The 23,214-nt window shown below is 41.8% G+C and overlaps 1 protein-coding gene across 5 annotated transcripts in view; it reads right to left on the bottom strand.

The window, feature by feature from the left end:
* Positions 1-10,470: 10,470 nt before the first annotated feature.
* Positions 10,471-23,214, bottom strand: part of CADPS2 (calcium dependent secretion activator 2) — a 651,719-nt gene continuing 638,975 nt past the window's right edge. For all 5 annotated transcript variants that reach the window (XM_088457651.1, XM_088457654.1, XM_088457652.1 and 2 more), the window contains one exon: positions 10,471-11,551. In XM_088457651.1, coding sequence (XP_088313777.1) covers positions 11,381-11,551 — 171 coding nt within the window. In that variant the 3' untranslated portion in view covers positions 10,471-11,380. The remainder of the gene's footprint in view (positions 11,552-23,214) is intronic.

Genomic DNA, 23,214 nt, shown 5'->3' with positions numbered 1-23,214 from the left:
ATGGTCATATGTACATGTAACTCGATGTTGTATTTGAATTTTTCGTCCTGTGTGGGGATGATGGAAAAATTGTCCGGCCATCATGCTTCCGCATGTGGTACAGTTCACACATCTGTAACATCCTAGTTTAGTTACATTAAGCCAAGTGGATGTATTCTGTGGCATGATCATGTCTGGTCGCATAAGTATATCTTTAAGGTTACGACCCCGTTTGTAACTCATTAGATGTTTGTCAGGTAGTCGTCCTTTTAAAATTGGATCGCTTGTCACTATATGCCAATGTTCATGTGCCGCTTTGTTGATGAATGGTCCTGCTGTGTCGAATGTCGTGGATATAACAAAAGGATTAGCCCTTTCTGTCTTATGTTTTTTTGGATTGCCTTCTAAGAAGATCTTTCTTGCCTTTGAAAGGCAATTTTCTGTGGATTTTAAATTATAACCTCTGCGGAGGAATCTTTCTTGCATTTCCCCAAGCTGGGATTCAGCTGTCTCAAGATCAGAATTGTTTCGAAGGACACGTAGAAACTGAGAGACTGGTAGATTGCGTTTTAAGGACTCAGGGTGATGGCTTTTAAAATCTAAAAAGGTGTTGCGGTCAGTCGGCTTTCTATAGAGGGTGTAGCCATAGCCCAAATCAGTGGTGTATATGGATACATCCAAAAAATTTATACATGTACTATCGTATGTCATCGTCAACTTAATCGGAGTGTCAAGGTTATTCAAATGATCTAACATACCCAGGAGCGACTCCTCGGAACCCCTCCAAATGAGTAAAATGTCATCTATAAACCTACGGTAAAAACCGATACCACCTCCAAACGCCGGGAACACGTAATTCCTCTCAAAGGCATCCATGTAGATGTTCGCATATGCCGGTGCGATGTTACTTCCCATCGCTGTTCCGGACGTTTGGAGGTAGTATCGGTCACCGTATCTGAAATAGTTGCAAGTCAATGCAAGTTCCAATAGTTCCATAAGGAACTCAATAGGTGGTGGTCCAGCATGTGAATTAGAAAGAGCTCTTCTGACTGCCGCCATGCCCTCCTCATGGGGGATCACCGTATATAAAGACGATACGTCTAAAGTTACCAATATACCATCGTTGATCCTAGGTAAAAATCGAATCTTATCAAGTAGATCACTAGTGTCTTTAAGGTAACTACCTATCTGTGTAACACTATTTTGAAGAAAATGATCCAAATATTGGGCCACTGGGGCAAATAAAGAGTTGCGGGCAGAAATTATTGGTCGGCCCGGGGGTTTATCAAGTGTTTTGTGTATCTTTGGTACTAGATACAATATGGGACAAATGGGAAATTCTGTTTTCATATATCCATAAGTCTGTTGATCTATCCAATTGTTGTTTAGGGCTAGGTCCAATAACACATCCAATTTGTTTTTAAACCCAAGAACCGGGTCTCCACCTAATAATCGGTAGGTTTTAATGTCTGGAAGCTGTCTCTTGGCTTCAGTGTCGTAATCTGTAGTATCTAATACGACCACGGCTCCCCCCTTATCTGCTGGCCTTATAGTAATGTTGTTATTCTTTTTTAATTGTTTTAATGCAGTTCTCTCTAACGATGATAGATTATGTCTAATTTTTTGTTGAGTTTTTATAGAATCTTGTACACTTTGATCAAGTAATCTGGTATAGGTTTTTATGCTGGAATTTTGTGAAGGCGGGTCAAAGGAGCTCTTGTTTTTAAATGTATTAGTTTCTGAGTTAGATGTATCACTGAATCTTTCTTTTAGCCTTAACTTACGATTGAGTTTGTAACTATCCACCGTCCACATAAATTTATCATGATAGGTGGTGGGCACAAAGGAGAGTCCCCTAGAAAGGAGGCACCTTTCTGCTTTATTCAATGGATATGTAGACAAATTAATTACTGATTCCTCTGTGTTATTGAGATGCAGGATTAGGATGCGCTGTATGTATCATATTACAGGTTTATATTTGTTATTAATTATTGTTTTTCTATATATGTTTACTCTTTTTATGGCATGGGAACAATACCAATGGAGTCGCATGTGGAATAGAAATAATCTGAATTTGTTCTTTGGGAGCGCTCTATGGATATAAATATACTCAGTAGGGAATTTCCGGCAAAGTCGCGATATGCGTTCCACTGCGGAAGATACAACTTCCGGCTTGCATTCCAAATACCGGAAGACGTCATCATGTACTTCCGGTCATTGAGGCCCGAGCGGAGTTTGAAGGGAATGATGAAACAACGTGGTGTTTTTGGCCCCATGCTTGAAAAAAGAGCACTAAGCTAATGTCCAGTGACACAAGGAGACTGTTTAAACATGGACTGGATTATATCTTGTTATTCACAAGAAAAGTTTTTATTATTATGAATTGGAATGCTGAAATTTTTTAATTATTTATTTATGGGATGGTGATTATGTTTGAATACCAGGAAATGTATTTTTATGTATTTTTTACTATATATATTACTGTTGTGTTGGGATGGTTTGTCCGGAGTTTAGTTTAGACCCACTAATGAAGATTGGTGAGTCTATTTGCCAATTAGTGATGGGGGTATATAAAGCCCCTGCAGTTAGGCTTTAGACACACCCTGAAGCAGGACCTTAGTCAGAAACGCGTTGGTGTAAAGCAGGAGACCTGGATGCAGTGGAAGGATTTTGGTTTTTTACATCTACCTTGGACAACTTTACCTCTTCTCAGACCGGGTGAGAGGGTGGCACTGTTTGTCCTAACTCTTATCTGCAGATAGGTTTCCAGGGGGAAGCAATATTTTCCATTATAGTGGATTATCATTTTTTTGGGATGCTGCTATATCAATATATTGGATGTTTTTTTTTTTATCTACTGTTGGACTATGTTTTATTGTTAAACTGGAATAAATATCACTTTTTTATTGAAAAAAATACCCTTCTGGATACCATTTATGCTCCCATATGGTGAACTAACAAGTAGCTTCTTGAGTGGATATTAAAGATACCCTTATGTGAACGTCGATACCTGTTCCCAGGTAAGCTTTTATATAAGAGGGGTCTTGATGTATGTGGCTAATACCTATGCTGATCAGACTGGAAGGGATATAAAAGAAACCTTTATAGGCACTCATCTCATTGGTGTGAGGTGAGTTTTCAAAGGGAAGAACACCTCCATAAATTGAATATTCTAGAAGGATATGTGAACATAATAGATTATTTCATACTCTCTTTTCTCTTTCTGAGACGGTGAGGAATTCCAGACAAGAGGATTATCAGGACCGGAAGTGTTAGAGGAACTTTGCGCTTGTGGACCACTCATTTTATGTATTTCTAAATAATCACGATTGACCTTCTCAAGTTTTGCTCGCTTGAAAGATATCAAATCTTTCTGATAGCGATCTATGCTAAATTTGAGTTTTTCCAGCCACTGGTCAGTAGTATCACTCTGTAGTGAAATAACAGCTTGCGGTTTAAAGGCAGTGATCTCAGTTCTGATTTTTTTAAGATCTATACCTACTTCTTCTATTACCAATAGAAGTAAATCAAATGAACATTTGTTCAAAACTGAACACCATTTGCTGCAGAATACAGGATTGCTCCTGCCTATCGTGGGGATGTTTTTTTAATCTAAAACCACGCGGTATTTGTTTTTTCCGATAGTAATCGGATAAAAACTGACCGTGTAGTAATAGGTCAACCTCCCTTTTCTCTAGATGTAATAATTTGTGATACAAATCAAGGGCACTCTCAGCTGGTAATTGCCCAAAATCATTAGTCTCAAATAGAACACGCTCAGCATCCTCATCTGTTAATGCCAATTGGTCATGTTTGGCATTAAATAACAATTCTGTAGTAACCAATCCATCCATGAATGTTATTATGAATCATGCAATATCCAAATAAGGAACCAATACACCACTGATTTGAAAAAATAAATAAAAAATAAAAAAAGTAAATAACAAAAATTAATAATAGAAAAAAAATGTCAATCCATATGTTGCTTGTAGAAATAACTTAATAATTTCTTGATACTTATAGCCAAAAATATCCACTTGTCAAAGTGCTACGGGTGCAGGACAAAATTAGAAGGATACAGTCAAAGTATGTCCACACTCACGTTTTTGTAGTCCAAGAGTGCTGGGGTAGCTGCCCAAAAGGGACCTGCAGGTCCTTTGTATAACCTTTAAAGAAAGGGGTGCACTCACCAGTCTTCTAAAAAAGTCCTTTATTCCAACATTTAAAAGTAAATACAGGATCAACGTTTCGGTCCCAACCATGGACCTTTGTCAAGATAACAATACAAGCAACTAACATCCCTTATGTACCCTCCTTACTGATTGCTAAATCAACCCACCTGTGGTGGGTGTGTACCTATTAGGATATGCATCAGTATCTGACTCTACAATACACATTATACAAGTATCTATGTTGCAGGCTCCTGTGTGAGTAAAGGAGAAACTCCTTACCTAGTTTGAATTCAGTGGTTTCTATGCAATGGATCCATCCTCCCCGCTGTTCTGGGAGTATAATGGAAACCATTCGCGTGCGTGTCACTAGCTTCCAGAAGCATGATGGCTGGACAATTTTTCCATCATCCCCACACAGGACGAAAAATTCAAATACGACATCGAGTTACATGTACATCTGACCATGTTGTTTATATCCTGATATGCCCATGCTCATTATATTATGTGGGTAAGACCATCCGCCCATTTCGCGAGAGGATGGCTAACCACAGATCCTCCATCAGGAATGCATTAACCATTGGATCCTCGGATAAACCCGTTGCTCGCCATTTTCAGGAGGCACAACATGCCCTAGCCTCGCTGAAATGTATGATCATAGATTGGCTGCCCCCCCCCCGAGACGCGGAGGTGATCGTGCCAGGATGCTCCTACGTAAAGAAACACTGTGGATACACAAATTGGATACCATCTACCCAAGAGGACTTAATGAGGCAATACATTTGGGTATATTTTTAGATTGACCCAACAAATATTAAATCCAGGGGTGCACCACCTATAACAATATACATCTTTTCATTTTTTTATTTATTTTTGGTCAGTATGGCAAATAAATAGAAGCTTGTTGTGGCATAGCCTCTTGGACAGGTTTATGAAATTTTGATAAGTTGAGAGGTCTCTATGTATTTTATTATGCATTAGTACTTTTGGTCAGCGAATAGTTAACAGCTTGCTATAGCTTGATAACTCCTTCCCCCTATTTGTTTACCCTCCTCTGAGATTTGAGGATTATCTATTTTCTACCATTCAGCTATTGACCCTAGAGACTGAAATCCTCTACAAGTTTTAACAGTATGACATGCACGGGGGTTGCTTAGCAACCGTCACGTGATCCCGCAGTTCGCTGTGATTGAGAACAGAGCGGTTATGATGATACGTAAGCGTGCGTTCCAATAGATAGGAAGTAGGAAGCTAGTGACACGCACGCGAACGGTTTCCATTATACTCCCAGAACAGCGGGGAGGATGGATCCATTGCATAGAAACCACTGAATTCAAACTAGGTAAGGAGTTTCCCCTTTACTCACACAGGAGCCTGCAACATAGATACTTGTATAATGTGTATTGTAGAGTCAGATACTGATGCATATCCTAATAGGTACACACCCACAGCAGGTGGGTTGATTTAGCAATCAGTAAGGAGGGTACATAAGGGATGTTAGTTGCTTGTATTGTTATCTTGACAAAGGTCCATGGTTGGGACCGAAACGTTGATCCTGTATTTACTTTTAAATGTTGGAATAAAGGACTTTTTTAGAAGACTGGTGAGTGCACCCCTTTCTTTAAAGGTTATATATATATATATATATATATATTATATATATATATATATACACACATACACATATATATACATACATATATACACATACACACATATATATACATACATATATACACATACACACACACACTAAGGGCTACAGAACCTGCCTGTCAGCGCTCTGCACCGCTGAGGTGCACCGAGATGGAACCATGAGGACCGGAGTCTAGTCAACTTAATTCTTCTTTATGTTGGAGCCTCGGCTCCCTCTGTCTGTCACTAACTGGGGCCACCGAGGAGCTTACTACAGTCAGAGTCTCGCGAGATGATGATGATGATGTCAAATCTCGCGAGACTCTGACTGACTGTAGGAAGCTCCTCGGCAGCTGCTGTTAGGGAACAGCTGAGCCGCCGACAAGGGCAATAGCGGCGCTGGCGACAGCTAAATGCTGTTAGTAGCAGCAGCGACGCTGGGCAGTTTGTGGGGGCCCCGGGACGACCGCCCCCTTCGCCCTCCCTATAATCCGGCCCTATACAGAGGCTATTATCATGTGTCTTTCCCCATTGCAATGTGCTGGTGGAAAAACCGGACCACTTACTTGTGTCTGCCCCCCAGACTAAATGTTGCCAGCCAGCCCCTGTTCCCTGCTGCAAGACAGCTACAGCTCTACCCAGGGAACAGCTTGGAAGAGAGACTGTGGGCCTGATTCAGACCCGCTCGTGAGCGCTGAGCGCTCGCATGCGGGTCGATGTTGGCCAAGTGCGCATGCGCACGATGGAGCCGGCTCCATCGTGCGCATGCGGAGACCCGAATACCGATGGCCAAGCAGTCACTATGGGTCTCGCACCAAAGGGGATTGATGTCGATGGTGAGATCGACAGCACACCCCCTTTGGTGGGCATGCCGGTGGCATGGCTGCCCAGACAGAGGCACTCCCATGGGAACGCCTACCGTCTGGGGCCGGCCCCACTGACGTCACTAGTGATGTCAGTGGGAGTGCTTTTGGCTCTGATAGAGCCAAAAGCACTCCAGGGCTTGCGGCAACGAGACCCTACCACAAGGGTCTCGTCGCAAGCCCGATGGTCGCGATGGTCTTGACCATCGCGACCATCAATTTGGCGGCTCGCTATAGCTGTGGGTGGTCAGACCAGCCAGACCAGCCCCGGGAGTCTTACGCCCGAATGCTCACCCCTTACCACTAAGGATGTGAACCCCTTAGTGTTAGGGACTGCTAGAGACAGAGAAGCCGTGACGTGGCCTAGCAGCTTCCCATGTATTTGCAAATGCATGCAACTAATATCTCTGATTTCTATGACCATATAGTCTTCATATATTGTTGCAGGTACGATTCAGTGTGCTGAGGAACAATAGGGGGTTAAACCCCCCTCCTTTTTCTACTTAGTATGACACTCCCCGCTGCATTTGCGATCCCATCAATGTAGTATGACACCCCCTGCTGCATTTGCGATGCCATCAGTGTAGTATGACACCCCCTGCTGCATTTGCGATCACATTAGTGTAGTATGAAACCCCCTGCTGCATTTGTGATCACATCAGTGTAGTATGACACCCCATACTTACCTACCTTTTATAATCTCTTCCCGGGAGAAGCCCGGGTAAGAGAAGCAGCAGGGGGCCGGGGCCTAACAATTTGCGTCATTAAGCCCCACCCCCTCACGGCAAAACTGCCGTGATTGGGTAAAATTTACATAGGGGGTGGGGCCAACTGCTGTGATTCATGCAGAATCACCTCTTATCACCCGCTTCATGGAGACCCGCGATCGCCGGAAGTGGTCAGAATGCGGGAGAAATGCCTACCCTTCCCGGGGTGCGGGGGGTTACCCGAAAACCGGGAGGGTAGGCATGTATGTGACACCCCCTGCTGCATTTGCGATCCCATCAGTGTAGTACGACACCCCCTGCTGCATTTGAGATCCCATCAGTGTAGTATGGCACCGCCTGCTTCATTTGTGATCCCATCAGTGGTCGATGGTCACGATGGTGGACGGCGACAGAATTAGCTGAGGCAGTAAACCTCAGCTAATTCAGGCTGACTGGCTTGCAAGGCCAGGAAACTGCGTCCATCGATGCAGTCCCTGGCATTGCCAGTCCTGGAAATGGGGCAGATACACCCCTATTTCCAGGAACGCCCGCCGCCGCCACACCGCCCCTTAAATGCCTCTGCATTTTAATCAGGCAGAGGCATTGAAGGGAATCCATGCGATTTCACAGGACCCATTCTGCACACTCGCAGAAAGGGTCCTGCGCATGCGCAGATTCCTGATGATCGGGAATCTGCATTTAGCATTGCACTTTCTTGCACTGCTGAATCAGCCCCTTAGTTAACACATGCGCACGGCACAACAAGGACCAGGGGAGTCAGCAGGATCTGAATGATCATTGCACCCTGCATCTTCTTTCAATTTGAATGAGTATGGCTCAGTGTGCTAATGCATCTAAACATAGGGTTAAGGGGCCCATACATCAGCACCACAATTCCCCGATCCCCCGGCACTGATCAAAAACTACTGATCAGAGCCTCATGCATCGATGATCGGCGATCTGTTGGGGAAATTCTGCATGTTAAAATTCCTCGATTTGCAAATCAGGGAAATCCAATATGTTGAATTTCCTCGATATCCAGACCCAGCCATCAGATTGGGGAAATGCAGCAGTCAGTCGCATATGAATGGGCCCCTTTAGTTCCTGCAATGGGATGTAGTCTTCATCCCGGCGCACACAATGCCGACAGTCAATATTCTGGCACCGGAATCCCGACTGTAGTCAGAATCCCGATTTTGAACATTAGGTTTAGGGTTAGGCACTAGGGGGAAGGTTAGGTTGCTGGAAAGGTGGGTTAGGATTATGAGAAGGGTTACAATACTTACTTGCATGTATCGGGAATTCCAACCTTTGGAATTAAGCTGTTGGGATTCTGACCGCCAGCATTATCAGTGCCAGGATCGTGTACCCAACCCCCTACAGTCAGTTCAGTATTCGGAGCTTCATGAGATTGACAGTAGTCACATCAGGACTGCAATTGTGAATGGCTCCATCTCACAAGTTTCTGTATGTATAATGAACCCGTTCATCTTGATGAATAGGCCTCAATGAGAGGCTACTGTTACCTTATCAAATTGCAGGACAAGTGCAGTCAATGTAAGAACATTAAAGTCACAAGCAAAAGTATGTGGATGTTCCTGCTCCCACTCCCACTGTGGGCCTGAGTCAGACCCGTTCACAAGCGGGTCAAAGGTCCCCCACTGCGTATGTACCGCCTCCGGCGTGCACATGTGCGAGACCCGCCCAGCGACGGCAAAGAGACACAGGGATGTACAGGTATAACAACATGATGGTGCAGCATAAGGTTATTGCTAGGCATTGTAGTGTGCTGGATGGTAGCGTGATTTATGCCCTGGGGGTTAGTGGCACTATGCCCATTACATAAGCAGTGATGGTACAGGGTACTTATGGTGCCTGAAGTGCTCTGTATGGCTGGCTGAATGCTGGAGTCTCAGAGGGCATGTCCAAATAACATGGACCACTAGGAAAGAAGACACGTTCCAACAAGGCACGCTTATGCAGTATAGCATGTCAGAACGCAGACCTTCCTGCTGGGTCCTAAACACCACCAGCTGTTACCATTGCAGTGTGAATGGAGGCATTGCTGAGCACTCCTCATCCAACACAAGGATATACAAAAATCAAATCGTTTTGCAACTGTTCTATGGCATTGGCCACATAGGAAACACCCTCAAATGCTTATTTGCTTTTGAATCTCATTTAAATAATTATCTGATGAAACCAAATTCTATTTTTGCATGTGTTACATAATTATGGGCATTCATTCACCTGACCTGCACTTGGCAACTTTTACTCTACGGATGACACATTTTACAGCCGCACAGACACCACTGTTATTATTACATGTAAAATCCACATTTAGTGCATAAAATCAGTTGGATTTAAGCAAAAAAACAGATCCAAACAGGGCCGGTGAGACAGCTGCGGAGCCCATGTACTGATTGGGGAGTGGCCAAATGTGGGAGGTGTGCCAGACCCCTCCGGAAAAAAACAGGATGTAAAATACTTTGTGCTGTGCCATACATTGCACAGGAGGAGCAGCTGGCCAGGGCACACGCCTCTCCCCTCCAGAAGGCTGGGGCGCGGGTAATTAGTATCCGCACCACCTCCCTCTCAGCGTCCCTGGATACAAGTAATGTGCATTGTGGGATGCACATATTTGTACTTCCATAAATGAATATTGCTGTAGAGCAGAGGTGGGGAACCTCTTTTCTGCCGAGGGCAATTTGCAGGCCACTGCCCCCACCGTGCACTTTTCCTAGGGGATGGGGCCACAATCGCCAGTGATTACAGCAATGCCTGGAGCATCCTGAGGATGCTAAGGGGAGCTTTAAGGGCAGCGGTGTGACCGTCTGAAACATCCTAAGGACACTACAGGCGGCACTGCTGCATAGATTCTGGCTGCTGAGTGCCATTATAGGCACCCTACTAGCCAGATGAGGCTAGCAGAAAAAGCCCAGAGGGTCAGACCAAATGATTCTGGGGGTCTTATACGGCCCCCGGCCTGAGGTTCCCCATCCCTGCTGTAGAGCTAGGACACCACACGTACTACAGGAACTTCAGAAGAATGTTTATTCAACCTGATATTATTGTGTTAAACAATTACAAGCATTACCAAATAATATAATCCTCCTGTGTATTTTAGCCTAGTAAATGATTTTGAGTAAAAGAGACAAAACAACCAAATATGATAGGTCCATATTTTAAATGTATTGAAGGAATCACCCACTTAGCATTTAACTGCCAATCATCTGTGAGACTGATTTCATCTGGGAAGCTACTAAATGATGAGACATGTAAAAGTTGATGGCATTTTGAAGGAGACGGACTAAAATCGGATTTGCCAATAGCCTAAAGGCTGTTATTCATCTGTATAAAATCTCACACCTTACATGTAGATTATATCTTTGATGAAATTCATTTGTTAGACACAATAACAATGCATGTACAGAAGGAGGGGGCTACAGGTGTAGACATGTTATCAAACTTTATTAAACATTGTAAAACAACAAACTGATTAGAAGGAACAGGTCCATGAAACTGTAGTAGACACGTGCTTATTTTCATGAATTACTATGCAAGTCTTTACAAAGACAGTAAAAACACTAATGAAATGGTCTGAAAAGAAGAACGAGGTACTTGTAGGGGAAATGACAACAAGGATACAAAAATGTCCCTATTTAGTATTTACCCTCCCAAAAAAATGCCAGAAACTTAGTGCAGGATATTGCAGTCATTGGACACTCCATATGAATGTAAGTATGACAGCATATTGATGTTTCAATCAAGAGGCACATTTTCTATTAAAGACATATAAAAGAAAATAATTTCTATGGCACAAACCCCTCATTATATTTAGACCCATATTATGATTTCATATATTTAACCAATATCATAATTTCATGGCCAATTAGTTCTAATTTGAAATGGAATATAGCTATAAACAGGTTTCTTAATGAGTAAACTATTGGAACCTAGTCATATATCTATACACAAAACAAGTAAAGTAAATGGACCAGGATGCAAACATGTAAATATTGAACTGTCACTCTTCTTCATCATCGCTGTCCTTCATAGAAATCCCCTGGAGTCCTCCCCTATCAGACACAGCTACTGTCGCCTCTTCCATCGTTAAACGGTTGTGAATAGTCTCATATGTCTTATTATTTAAGGTGCCATCGAGCACTCCCTGCAGCCTGAAATCTCTGTAGGTTTTCTGCAAGAAATAAAACCAGGAAAATAATATGACACATTTTGTATACTTTGCTTCACATGTCACTCCAGGTTTGCATCACTTCACTTGCTATATTTGAAATGTCCAATGTAATATTGCAACATGTCATATATAATTATGATTTAGAATAGTAGACTTTAAACTTGGAACATATTAATATTTGGATGTGGTAAACTAACATTTTTGAGGGAGAAACCAGGTAAAATGAATAATAAATAAATAGGATGGGGTCCATTCACCATCACTTAATTTCTACACAAGCAGGTGAAAATTTAAATTTTTACCTGTAATTGTAGAAAATAAGTTATCGGGCCATTCATCAAGAGGGTAAAGCAGGAGATATCAAAAATATATCCTGCTTGCCTTTCTCTCCTGGAATAGCCTGCTGTCCCCATACACTAGTAGGGAGACAGAATTCATCAAGCTCCAAAAATTAAGAAGGGAAATGCTCCCGCTCGCAACCCCTTTCGGATCCCTCTGCCCCTGTCGAGCTCCTTCGGCCGGATGTCGGGGCTCTTGTGTGCATGCGTGACCTGTAGGTCACACATGTGCACTTGTCTCACTGCTCCGAAAGGAGCAGTGGAAAGATACACTACTTCGAAAGGAGCAGAGAAGCCACTCGCAGAGACAGCTGATCTTTGGATCAGCTGTCTCCAAGACGAAGCAATGGTGAATTGCTCCGGTGCTTGTACCGAATTAGTATGACAATTATTGGGGCCCGATAATTAACATAATGAACAGACCCCATTGTGGTAATACATATCTCAGGAAACTCCCATTTTCTGGGGTTTTACATTTCACCTTCATATATATGATCATGGTCCACAGCAGTTCCCATAGATCTGCCTGAATGTATAAAGCCCTGGAAAGAGTAGCTTCCTGAAGTTTGGGCCGGATAGCTAATGCCATCTATAGAAGGCATTAGCCACTGTAGCCTATGGGCTACATTATGCCAAACTTCCCAGAGGTATCCTTTCTGTTAGTCGCCACGCATGTGCATTACAATTGCTGAACCAAGTCAATTTTAAAATATAATACTTATTGATGTCAGCGCAGTTGTGATGTCATCGCAGACACATTGAACTGCAGATTGGCAAGTGTGTATTGGCTTACCAATCGGCCGTTTGGTCTGCATAACCCTGGGTTGGCGGACAAGTCGTCTAGGTATGTAGTCAACATAAGAGGCATATCTGCAGCTACCCTAACCCTCCCCTCTCCCCCCCCTACCCCTTCCTTAGTCGTGCCTAGCCTCCCCCTCAGGGGTGCCTAAACCTAAACCTAACCCTCCCGAAGCTAAGCGCTAACACTGCCCGGCTTACCTTCGTTCAGGAAGCCGTCTGTCTAGATTCCGGCCTCGGGATATAGGCGAGCGTCGGGATTGTAACTCCTGTCTTTAGTCCCGCGTCGGTATTTAGACACTGGGATTTAGTCAGACGGCTTCCCGACCGTCGACATTTGACTGTATCCCGTCAAAACATAACCAAGAGCGTAATGTTGTAAGGTAATCCTAAAATCTTGGCATTTTCCTATTTTCCTTACAATGGCGCACACTTTCAAAATGAGCTATGTCATGTGCGCAGTGCTTGTTTGTGGAGTATGCAAAAGCATATTTACCAAGCAAATTATTATTATTGTTTATTTATACAGTACCATATTATTATACAGAGCTTTACAGGGAATATTTAAAAAATTCACATCTGTCCCTGCCCCATTGGAGCTTTCAGCCTAAATACCACACATTGTGTGGATTCAATCGGGAAACCGGCTGACATAAGCCCGACAGCCGGCTTCCAGATTGCTTTATCCCGGCGAGGGTTAAATGACAGGCGTCTAAATCTAGACGCCTGTCATTTTTCCGACGCCGGGTGACCGACATCCCGATCAAAGGGATACCGGGCGCCGCGAGCAGGGAGGGATAGGTTTATGGCACCCGGGGGGGGACTTAGGGTTAGGCACCCACCGGGAGGGCTAGGGTTAGGCTAGGGAGAGGGAGGGTTAGGCACCCCCGGGGGGAGGTTAGGGTTAGGCACCCCCCCGGGTGGACTTCGGTTTAGGCAGTGGGGAAGGGGGGGGTTAGGTTTAGGCACTTAGAGGGGGGATTAGGGTTAGGCACAGGGGGGAGGTTATGGTTAGGCACCCCTTAGGAGGGTTAGGGTTAGGCTACTTTGTACGATCGGGATTTCCAGCGCTGTCGAGCTGCCGCTGCCGGGATCTCTGCATCTGTCGGGCTGCCGCTGTCGGGAATAGAACTGCCGGCCATGCGTCAGCCGTTCTTTCATACCGAATGCCACACTGTGATCAATTTTGTCAGTAGCCAATTAACTTATCAACATGTTTTTGGATCATGGGAGGAATTGAAGCACCCACAGACAACCTACACTACCAGAAAGGTGCCCCTCTTTTAGCCAGAATCCAAGTGGGTTAAACCATTTTTTCACATGCATCTGCAGGTCTGTACTACAGAACTAGCAAATCTATTTAGTTCTCCATTTTAAAATGGTGGCAGCAAAGGGTTGTATGAGTGTCAGAACCAATCACAAGCCAAAACAGAATAGAGGAATCCCAAGAAAAATCGATACATAAAGCTGCCCACGAAGTACCTTGGTAAAATGTTTTACTAGGTGGTTTTACAATGTAACATTAATTTCATACAATATATTCACATCTGACTAGTACTGCATGCAGCCCCATTGGCTGGTATGCAATGCAGAGCCCTTACTGGTGGCCATTATTTATTTAACAGTTATTTATATAGTGCACATGTTTCACGGTGCTTTACAGAGAATATTTTGTTCACACTTGCCGACTCTCCCCCGGAGTGGCCGGGAGGCTCCTTGCTGCCCATAAGAGGGGGAGAGGGGATAAGTCTCCCGGTCCGGCCATTACCCGCGGAAAATCCCTCCCACCCTCCCTGCAGCTATCCGCTTTACGAATGAAAGTGGGCGGTATGGTGGCAGCTTGGCGATGATGCAATTCGCGCTGAATTGCGTCATTGTACCCCTGCTTTACAATTCTATCTTGGCATTGTATAATGGGGGTCGGGGGCCGCGATGATGCAATGGCGCCACCATGCCCCTGAACTGCCCACCATTGCTCCCAGCGGGGGTAGCCAGAAATTCAGAAAGTACGATTTAGTTATTCCATCAGTTCCTGCCCCAATGGCGCTTAAAATCTATATATTCTATCAAATGGACACACACACACTAGCGTTATTTTTTCGTGAAAAGCCAATTAACCTACCAATATGTTTATGGAAGGAAACTGGAGCATCACATGCAAACACGTGAGAACATACAAAAACCACACAGATGGGCCATGACTAGAAATGTAATTTATGACCCCAGTGCTGTGAGGCAATAATGCTAACCACTACGCCATCCATGCTGCAAATCAGAGATTATTCTTGTAGTGTACAATATAGACTATATTATCTGAAAGTTGTTTAAACCAGTATTGTCCACTATCTATTTTTTCCCTGCAGTCTTTAAGGAAGTTATTTGCATGGGCCTGTGATATCAGGTTAATCTACCTGTTCTATGAAGTGACTGAGGGCCTGATTCAGCAAGGATTGCTTTTGCAGCTGCGATTACGCACGCAGTGCAACTGCGATAGTATGCTAATCCATTGTGATCGCTATGCCGTCGCAGCACTACACAAGGACGACCACTTTACCTTACATACATCCGTAATGTTTAGCAAGACTGCAAAACCATCGGTAACATCGAGTACCATCGCAGCCTCACGCACACTTGCACAAGGTCTGACCTTACTCAAAAATTGTTAACTTCAGCGCACGCTATGGGACCTACATACGGCATCGCAGTGGCTAATTTATGCACGCCCCTGCAACGGCATTTAAACACACAGGCACACCTGCGTTTCGCCGACCGCCCCCCGTCACCACCCACAAACTGCACTTCTTGTCAATCACTCTGCGATGGGTCTGCGTAGTCACTGCAATCGCAGTCCCGATAGCAGTGGAGTACTCGTGCATGCGCAGAACACAACAATCGGCCGATTGCGTGCGTATTAGCAACTGCGATCCTTGCTGAATCAGGCCCTGAGTTGATTGTGGAATCGTATGAACTTACGAAGAAGTACAGTATATACTATTTCTTATACCCTTTTTCGAAACGAGAGCACTATTTCTTAACAGATATTTATACAGCACACACATTATGTAGGCTTTTACAGAGAATATTTCAGTCATTCACATCAGTCCTGTCACAGTGGAGCTCACTATCTATATTCCCTACCGCATGGATACAGACATGCACACTATGGTAACTTTTTTTAATCCGAAGCCAGCCTATAGTACAAGTATGTTTTTGATGTATGGAAGGAAGCCAGAGCACCTTGAAGAAATTCACACGAACACAGAGAGAACATACAAACTACACACAGTGCTGTGGTCCAAAATGTAATTAATGCTCTCAGGGCTGTGAGGCAATAATGTTAACCACTGCACCAAAAGTGCTGCCCATGGGGACCAATTGCATTCTACTATCTTTGATAGGCCCTCTCCTGATATCCAGCCATTCTCAGTATTTTACCGACACTTCAGAAACATTCAAACAATATTTTAGTCAAATGTAAGAATATCAATGAATACTTCAAGTACTGGTAAGTCATGATGGGCATTGTCTCTACCCCTATTGTGAAGCCAAGCAACCTGACTGCTCTCTTCTCACAGAAACAAATCATTTAGTTAAAACCCCTGTTCAGTAGATGCTTCAGTAGAAGCTGCATAATTTAAATACAAAACCTCTGTGGTTTCTCTATAATTAGTTTTCAGCCAACTAAACTATAATAAATTCACAATTTCTTTGACGAGAAGTCTCACAATTGTATTGAATTAAATTGCACAGCATATTTTCTATTGGTTGCACACACAAGCAAGGCATTCTGTATGGTGGAAATGACAACACTAACAACCACAAAGAGAGGAATGAAAGGTAAGGGAAATGCATAGAGGGGGATAAATGATTACAGTACGCTGTCACAAGACTTCACTTTGTGAGCTCTGAAGTTGTATATGGTGAAATTGAAGGCTGGTAATCGCTAGACAGAACTATGAGGTGAATAAAAAATGATTGGTGCTGTCAAACAATGCTCACTTTTGGGTCTGTGATAATATATGAATTATTAGTGTGCTTAAATTGTCAGAAATATGAAATATGGTCATTTATTTTACCTTTAATTTGATATAAGTCCCTCATGTAGAGGTCATGTTTTTCACTTCAGTTTCTTTATCTCCGTCTCGAAGACAGAACACAATGTGTAATGGGTTTTTAAAATGAACTACAAAGGCAATAATTATCATTATAATATGATGATTTTATTTGTCTCAAACTAGTGCATCTGGTAATGAAATGTACCCTACTTACAGTAGATAAATAGGGAATGCTCTTATAAAGGTTTCTTTATACAAGTGGTAAATAGATATCTCTTTTCTGATTAGGGTAATAGCGTACCACAACTCACTGATAAACGGTGACTGTAAAACATATAAACAGTGGCAAACGCAGGATTTCTAGAGGGGACCTACCAAATGCTTGATTTTAGAGCATATGTGGCCAGTCCATGAAGAGGACATCATTAGCACTTAAACATCTATAATGTGTGTCATACAAAGTGCAGTGTATGACGTATGCAGGGCCAGCAAACATAGTTAATTCATTAGATATTGCGGTAGGGCCACCCTGCCTGAGCTGAATGGCTGGGGACGAGGTTTCCAGGCAACCAGAACCCCCCCTCCCTGCATTTGCCTATGATATAGGTATATTTGATGGGTATATAGGCGTACCGGGACTCACAATGAGGTGGGGTATGTAGCACATATCATAGTATCTTTAGCCACGAAATAGGGTTTCTTTCCATAGTAAAAATTCCTGCATGGGCTGTAATCAGGTTAAAAGTGATACCACTAAATACACAGAAGTCGTTATTAACAACATCAAAATAAATATTCATGATTTAATCACGTGTCACAGCATGAATGCAGTGTATTTGGTCGAATGCTCCTGTGTTTTGGTTTACATTGGGAGGACTACCAGATCTTTAAAAACCCGTATAGGAGAGCACCTTAGGAATATCAAAGGCAGACTTACCACTTATCACCTTTTAAATCATTTAAAAAAAAAAAAAATCAATGCTCCACCCAACATATAAAATGATTTATTGGAATCCAAAATATCAAACCTACCTGGAAGGACAGAAATGTGGAGAAAAATCTAGCCATGTCAGAGATTAGGTGGATCTATAAACTTAAGACCCTAGCACCTACGGGGTTAAACCAAGACTTTGAATTAAAGTTGTTTCTGTAACCATCCCCCTCTCTCATAAAACCCCACATTATCCTACCTCCCCCGTAGTTTTAGATCCTTTTATTGACAATTTCAGTTTTTTTTTTATATATGTCCGCATACATATGGTTTTATGTCAACAACTACTGTATGTCTATTGTCTTACATATCTTTGACATTTTATGTTTGTATATATATATATATATATACACACACACACATATATATATATATATATATATATATATATGTTGTTATTTTTTTTCAAGATTAGTTTTTTAAAAATCTATTTAAAATTTTTTTTAAAATGTTTTACATTTTTCTTTAAAAAACTATTTTTTGAGATAAAAATTTATATATCATGTAAGTATTTTTACTAACAAAAATATGTTATTGTTGACAGAGCTGATAAAAGATGCTTTAGAACAAAGAAGACTGTGATTTTTCCAATCCTACAAATCCCTACAGCTCCACTTCCCCTTAAGAACACATCTAAAGCCATTTATCACGGCATCTGAATGGTGACTACATGATCCTCCACACATTGAGATAGAGGCTCTGTGACATCACTTCCGCTGAAAAACCCTGAAGTGAGCTCAAATTAAGGGGAAAGAGCTATCAACAAGACTCCCCACACAGCCCCTGTAGGTTAACGGCTGTTAAAGGAAAAGTTCCTTCAAGTCATGGACATTGGGACTACCTTATTAAATTATTTTAAAGCAGTTCCGGTCCATGACGATCAGAATCGGAAGCAACTCCCAGCTCAGCTACTTAAAGCCCTGGATCAGAATGCTGGTCACACACTCTAAGGAAGAGACATGTAGTCTCGAAACATGTTGGTCTGAGCAGCATTTACACCTGTCAGCCATTCATACACAGGACTACGGTACGTTCTGCCGACCCACCCTTCCCATACTCTGATGCGGATAAGTGTACTGTGGCAGAGGTCAGCGGAACTGCCTAGAACCTGCTGTTTTTATATTCTATTTTTATTTACTTTTTATAGAATTTTTGTAGTAATAAAGTAAAATATATTTTCTACATCATTGGATTTTCTATTACGGAGAGAAACCCTTTTTTGTGTTGGATAAAGATACCATGATATGTGCTACATTTCCCACTTCACTGTGAGTACCGGTACGCCTATATACCCATCAAAGATACCTTTATAAGTTTTACAGTCACCCTTTATCAGTGAGTTGTGGTACGCTATTACCCTAATCACTAATAATTCACATATTATCACAGACGCAAAAGAGAGTGACTTTGACAGCACCAATAATTTTTTAATTTGTTATAATACTGGGCTTTTTTTGGGAGTAGACCCCGGAGTGCTGGCAGAGGCAGAACCCTCTTTGAAGCACCCAGTTTCCCACTCTACTATTCCATAGAACTATGAGGTGGTTTGGGGGCTCTAAATTTACATACAGTACATTATTTTATGTGTTGGGCAAAAAGGGAAGCTGGGTTGCACATCCTAATCTTAAACATAATAAGAGCTACTATCATGCTGAGACCTGTAGTTCTACAGCAGAAAAAAAAGGGGAGAGGCAGGTGCACACTAAGTGTAAACACTAAGAATTCTAATGATCAAATCATTTATAATGAACTCCAACAATTAACATGTTTTTTTTTTTAATTAAGGTTCTTAGTACACATTTGGCCAAAGATGTTTGCCCCCCTACCACGTCATGGTGAAGCTCATAAGGTGGGTCCCCAACATCCCTGATACTGACACATTAAATACATTTATCTAGGTATTACCTTTAATAGAGCCCATTTTAATGTGTGTACTGTAATGCAAAGGACCCATACCAATTAAAATCACCTGGGGCAGGTGGTAGGAGTGCTAGCCCAAGAGAAGGGGGTCTCACCTTCAAAAATACTTTAAGTTCACACATACACAGAAGAAAATCCCAGTCCCTCTTTTCTCCTCTGTGTATGTATCTATACACATTTAAATGTGCTATATTAAGTCTTAGATGAATGTATTTAATGTGAAGCATTAGGGATGTTGGGGAACCACCTTATGAGTTCACCGTGACATGGTAGGTGGATAAACATCTTTGGCCAAATATGTACTAAGAACCTTACTTAAAATAATAAACTCCAACAATTAATTTGTTTTTTTAATCTATTTTGATCATTAGAATTCTAAGTGCTCATATTGTGCATCTGCATCTCCCCTTTTTCTTTGTGTGTTGGGCATTAGACTCTTCTGTTGGACACAGGGCTACAACAGGGAGGATGGTAAAATAGTGAACATGACACTGGCAATATTGCTAAAGTAATAATGTGATGGGCATGTAACTGTTCTGATAACCAGGATCCTGCTAATCTTGGCAGCACAGATCTAAGAGTGGGCATAAGGCTGTTATGCTGGACACAAAGCTGAAATGGGCATGTGGTTTTTAATATGGGCACAGGATTGCAATGGTATCCATGCACTCATATTTTTCAGAAGGTTTTCATGAGCTGGGTTGTATGGTGGTTGGCATTAGGCTGCTATACTGAGCTTGGAGATGCACAAGTTACATGCACAGTATGCTGGAAAAGGACACTAAGTATTTATTTGGTCGGTATCATGCACTACCTTGTAGGCCTATGAATAGGTAACAATCATTGATCTCTAGGGCGACATGCCATTGCAGTACATATGACAAGTTTACAATATGATAGAACCCATTGCTTCATGAAGGTCAATAATCTTTAGGAGTCACAACTCCTTTCACCTGTTAATAAATAGCATGGAGCTTTCCATTAGCATCAAAAAGTCTGGGGGAAAAAATAGGACCTAATTGATATTAGATGTATAGCAATCAGGTACATCAGATTCCTCAGAGTGACTCTGTTGTACTGAGCACTTTCTTGCCAACTCTTCAGGAGCATCTGAGAGAGTCATGGATTTCAGGATGTTTTTCCGGTTCTCAGGGAGTTAGTGATTTGCGGAAGCCTTGCCTACTCTTTCTGAGTAAATTGGGGGCCTGGGGCATTGATAACACAATTGCATTGGCCCAGGGGCAGAACTATGGGAAACAATGGAGGCGCCTGCTGCCGGGCCCCAGCTCTGAAGGGGCACCTCCTCCATTGTCCAAAAAATATTCACCCCACTTAGGGCTGTAGCTATGTACCCAGAGTGTACCATCTCGGCCGCCCAATACATGGCACACGATCCCAGCACCTGAGAAGCCACCATACACTAGTATAGAGCTCCATGTCAGACCATGAGCTGCTGCCTTCATCTATCTACAGCTGGTCTGCATGCGAATTGCTACATTACAGTGTCAGGAGGGTGCGGGGCACCAAATTATAACTTGCCTCCAGGCGTCTGGGATGAACTTACACCACTGCATTGGTCCCACTCCACTTGTAAATTGCTGTGCATCATGGTTTAGAAAAGCAGAGCTGTTAGTACTTCTGGGGGAAGATTCAGTTCATTTAAGAAATATATATATTCTTTACTAAGAAAAACACAGGATGGATCAGGCAATGCAGTTTATGACTATCTGCTAACATAAAATGTGTCCCAAAAAAACCCACATTTTACTACCTACACAGAGTTGGCTGCATCTCACGTTTATGGCTAACTTTACATATGTACAAAAATGCTTCTTCTTTTATGAAGCATGCATTTTACATTTGTGCATATACACAAATTGCGTCTAACGCTTCATAGGATACATAATATATAACATACATAATTAATATAGTGTAAAAATTCTATTATCCATCTAATTTTTAATACACTTTATTAATTATGTTGGATGGAAGACTTCATCCTCCAGGTGCTTTCTCAATGTGACAAATAAAACAAAATCATCTTATTATAAGTGTAGAAAACATTTACTTTTAAGTTACTATTTATAAAACAAAATCATCTTATTATAAGTGTAGAAAACATTTACTTTTAAGTTACTATTTATACACTTCCATAAAATATTAACCTTTGCTAAAACTTTTTAGCAGTGTTTCACACTCTTTGGTTTGCTAAAAGCTTCCATCTGGAGATATTTTGCATCCAGACTCTAAATATTTTTATGTGATCTGATAATTTAATAGAGATTTATTGAAATAGTCTTTCCATTAGATTGAATTCCTACCTTTCATTTTAAAAATAATAACTAAACTAACTAAATATGTAGAGATTTTGTTTAAGTAGACTTATTTATTGTTTGGAATGGCTCCGTAAGAGAATCGCATGACTCTCATCTTTCTAAAACTTAATGATGGATACCACCAAACAAAGAGTGATTGTAACTTAACACTAAAAATATTTATTTTCTTCATATGTGAATATTAAAAAAGAAAATGGTTCCTAATTATAAAGAAACCTTAGCAGGAAACCTAATACTTTATTATATTATAAATCAGCGCATCCAAACAATATAATATCTGAACATCAAATGTTGAGGGATAATAAAATATTTAAATAACATGCAGAAACAAATTTAATACGTGGTTATCTTTTGTGCTATTGAGGAAAGCAAGAAACTAAATAAAGCCCTATACTAATCAATGTGGATATATTATGAAATACACATGTCCCGTAGTATTTCAAGATCTAAGGGAAAACATTTTCATCTTTTGCTCCTTGAACCCAGATTTAAATGATTCATTGGATAAATCCTTCTACGACATATGGAACAATAAATATGGAATTTGTTTATGATGATTGGTGCTGCACCGGTTTGTACTCCTAATTGCAGTCTCCTTGGATTCCAGTAAGAGACTAATGTTATTGTGCTCATAGAAGATTTACAATTCTTAGGACATGCTGTGCTTGTTTACACAGGTCAAAGATCCCTGTATGAAGGAAGCTTTCTACAGAGAGAACAATATGTAAAATAATATTTTTAGCTGTACATGGGTACTTAAACATGTAATGTCACATAAGAGACTTGGGGGCCTATTCATCATCACTTAATTTTTACAATTGAAGGTGAAAATGTTCATTTTCACCTGCTTTTGTAAAAATTAAGTTATGGGGCCATTCATCAAGAAGGTAAAACAGGAGATGTCACAGATATCTCCTGCTTACCTTCCTCTGGCGGAATGGCCCACTGTTCCCATACACTAGTATGGGGACAAAATTCATCAAGCTCTGAAAATGCAATATTTTCAGAGCTTGAGTGTAGGAGCATTTGCCATCTTCAGATGGCAAGAGCTCCCGCTACCCGCTCTCAGTGCAGGTCACGCATGCGCACTTGTCTCACTGCTCCAAAAGGAGCAGTGAAGTGCTTCCGAGAGAGCTGATTTTTGGGTCAGCTGTCTCCATGTCGAAGCAATGATGAATTGCTCCAGTGCTCGCGTCAAGATGGATTGTTAATTAACATAATGAAT

The sequence above is a fragment of the Taudactylus pleione genome, unplaced genomic scaffold (assembly GCF_031769625.1).
Source record: "Taudactylus pleione unplaced genomic scaffold, aTauple2 ptg000041l, whole genome shotgun sequence".
Lineage (NCBI taxonomy): Eukaryota > Metazoa > Chordata > Amphibia > Anura > Myobatrachidae > Taudactylus > Taudactylus pleione.
This window is presented reverse-complemented; position numbering and strand designations above follow the sequence as displayed.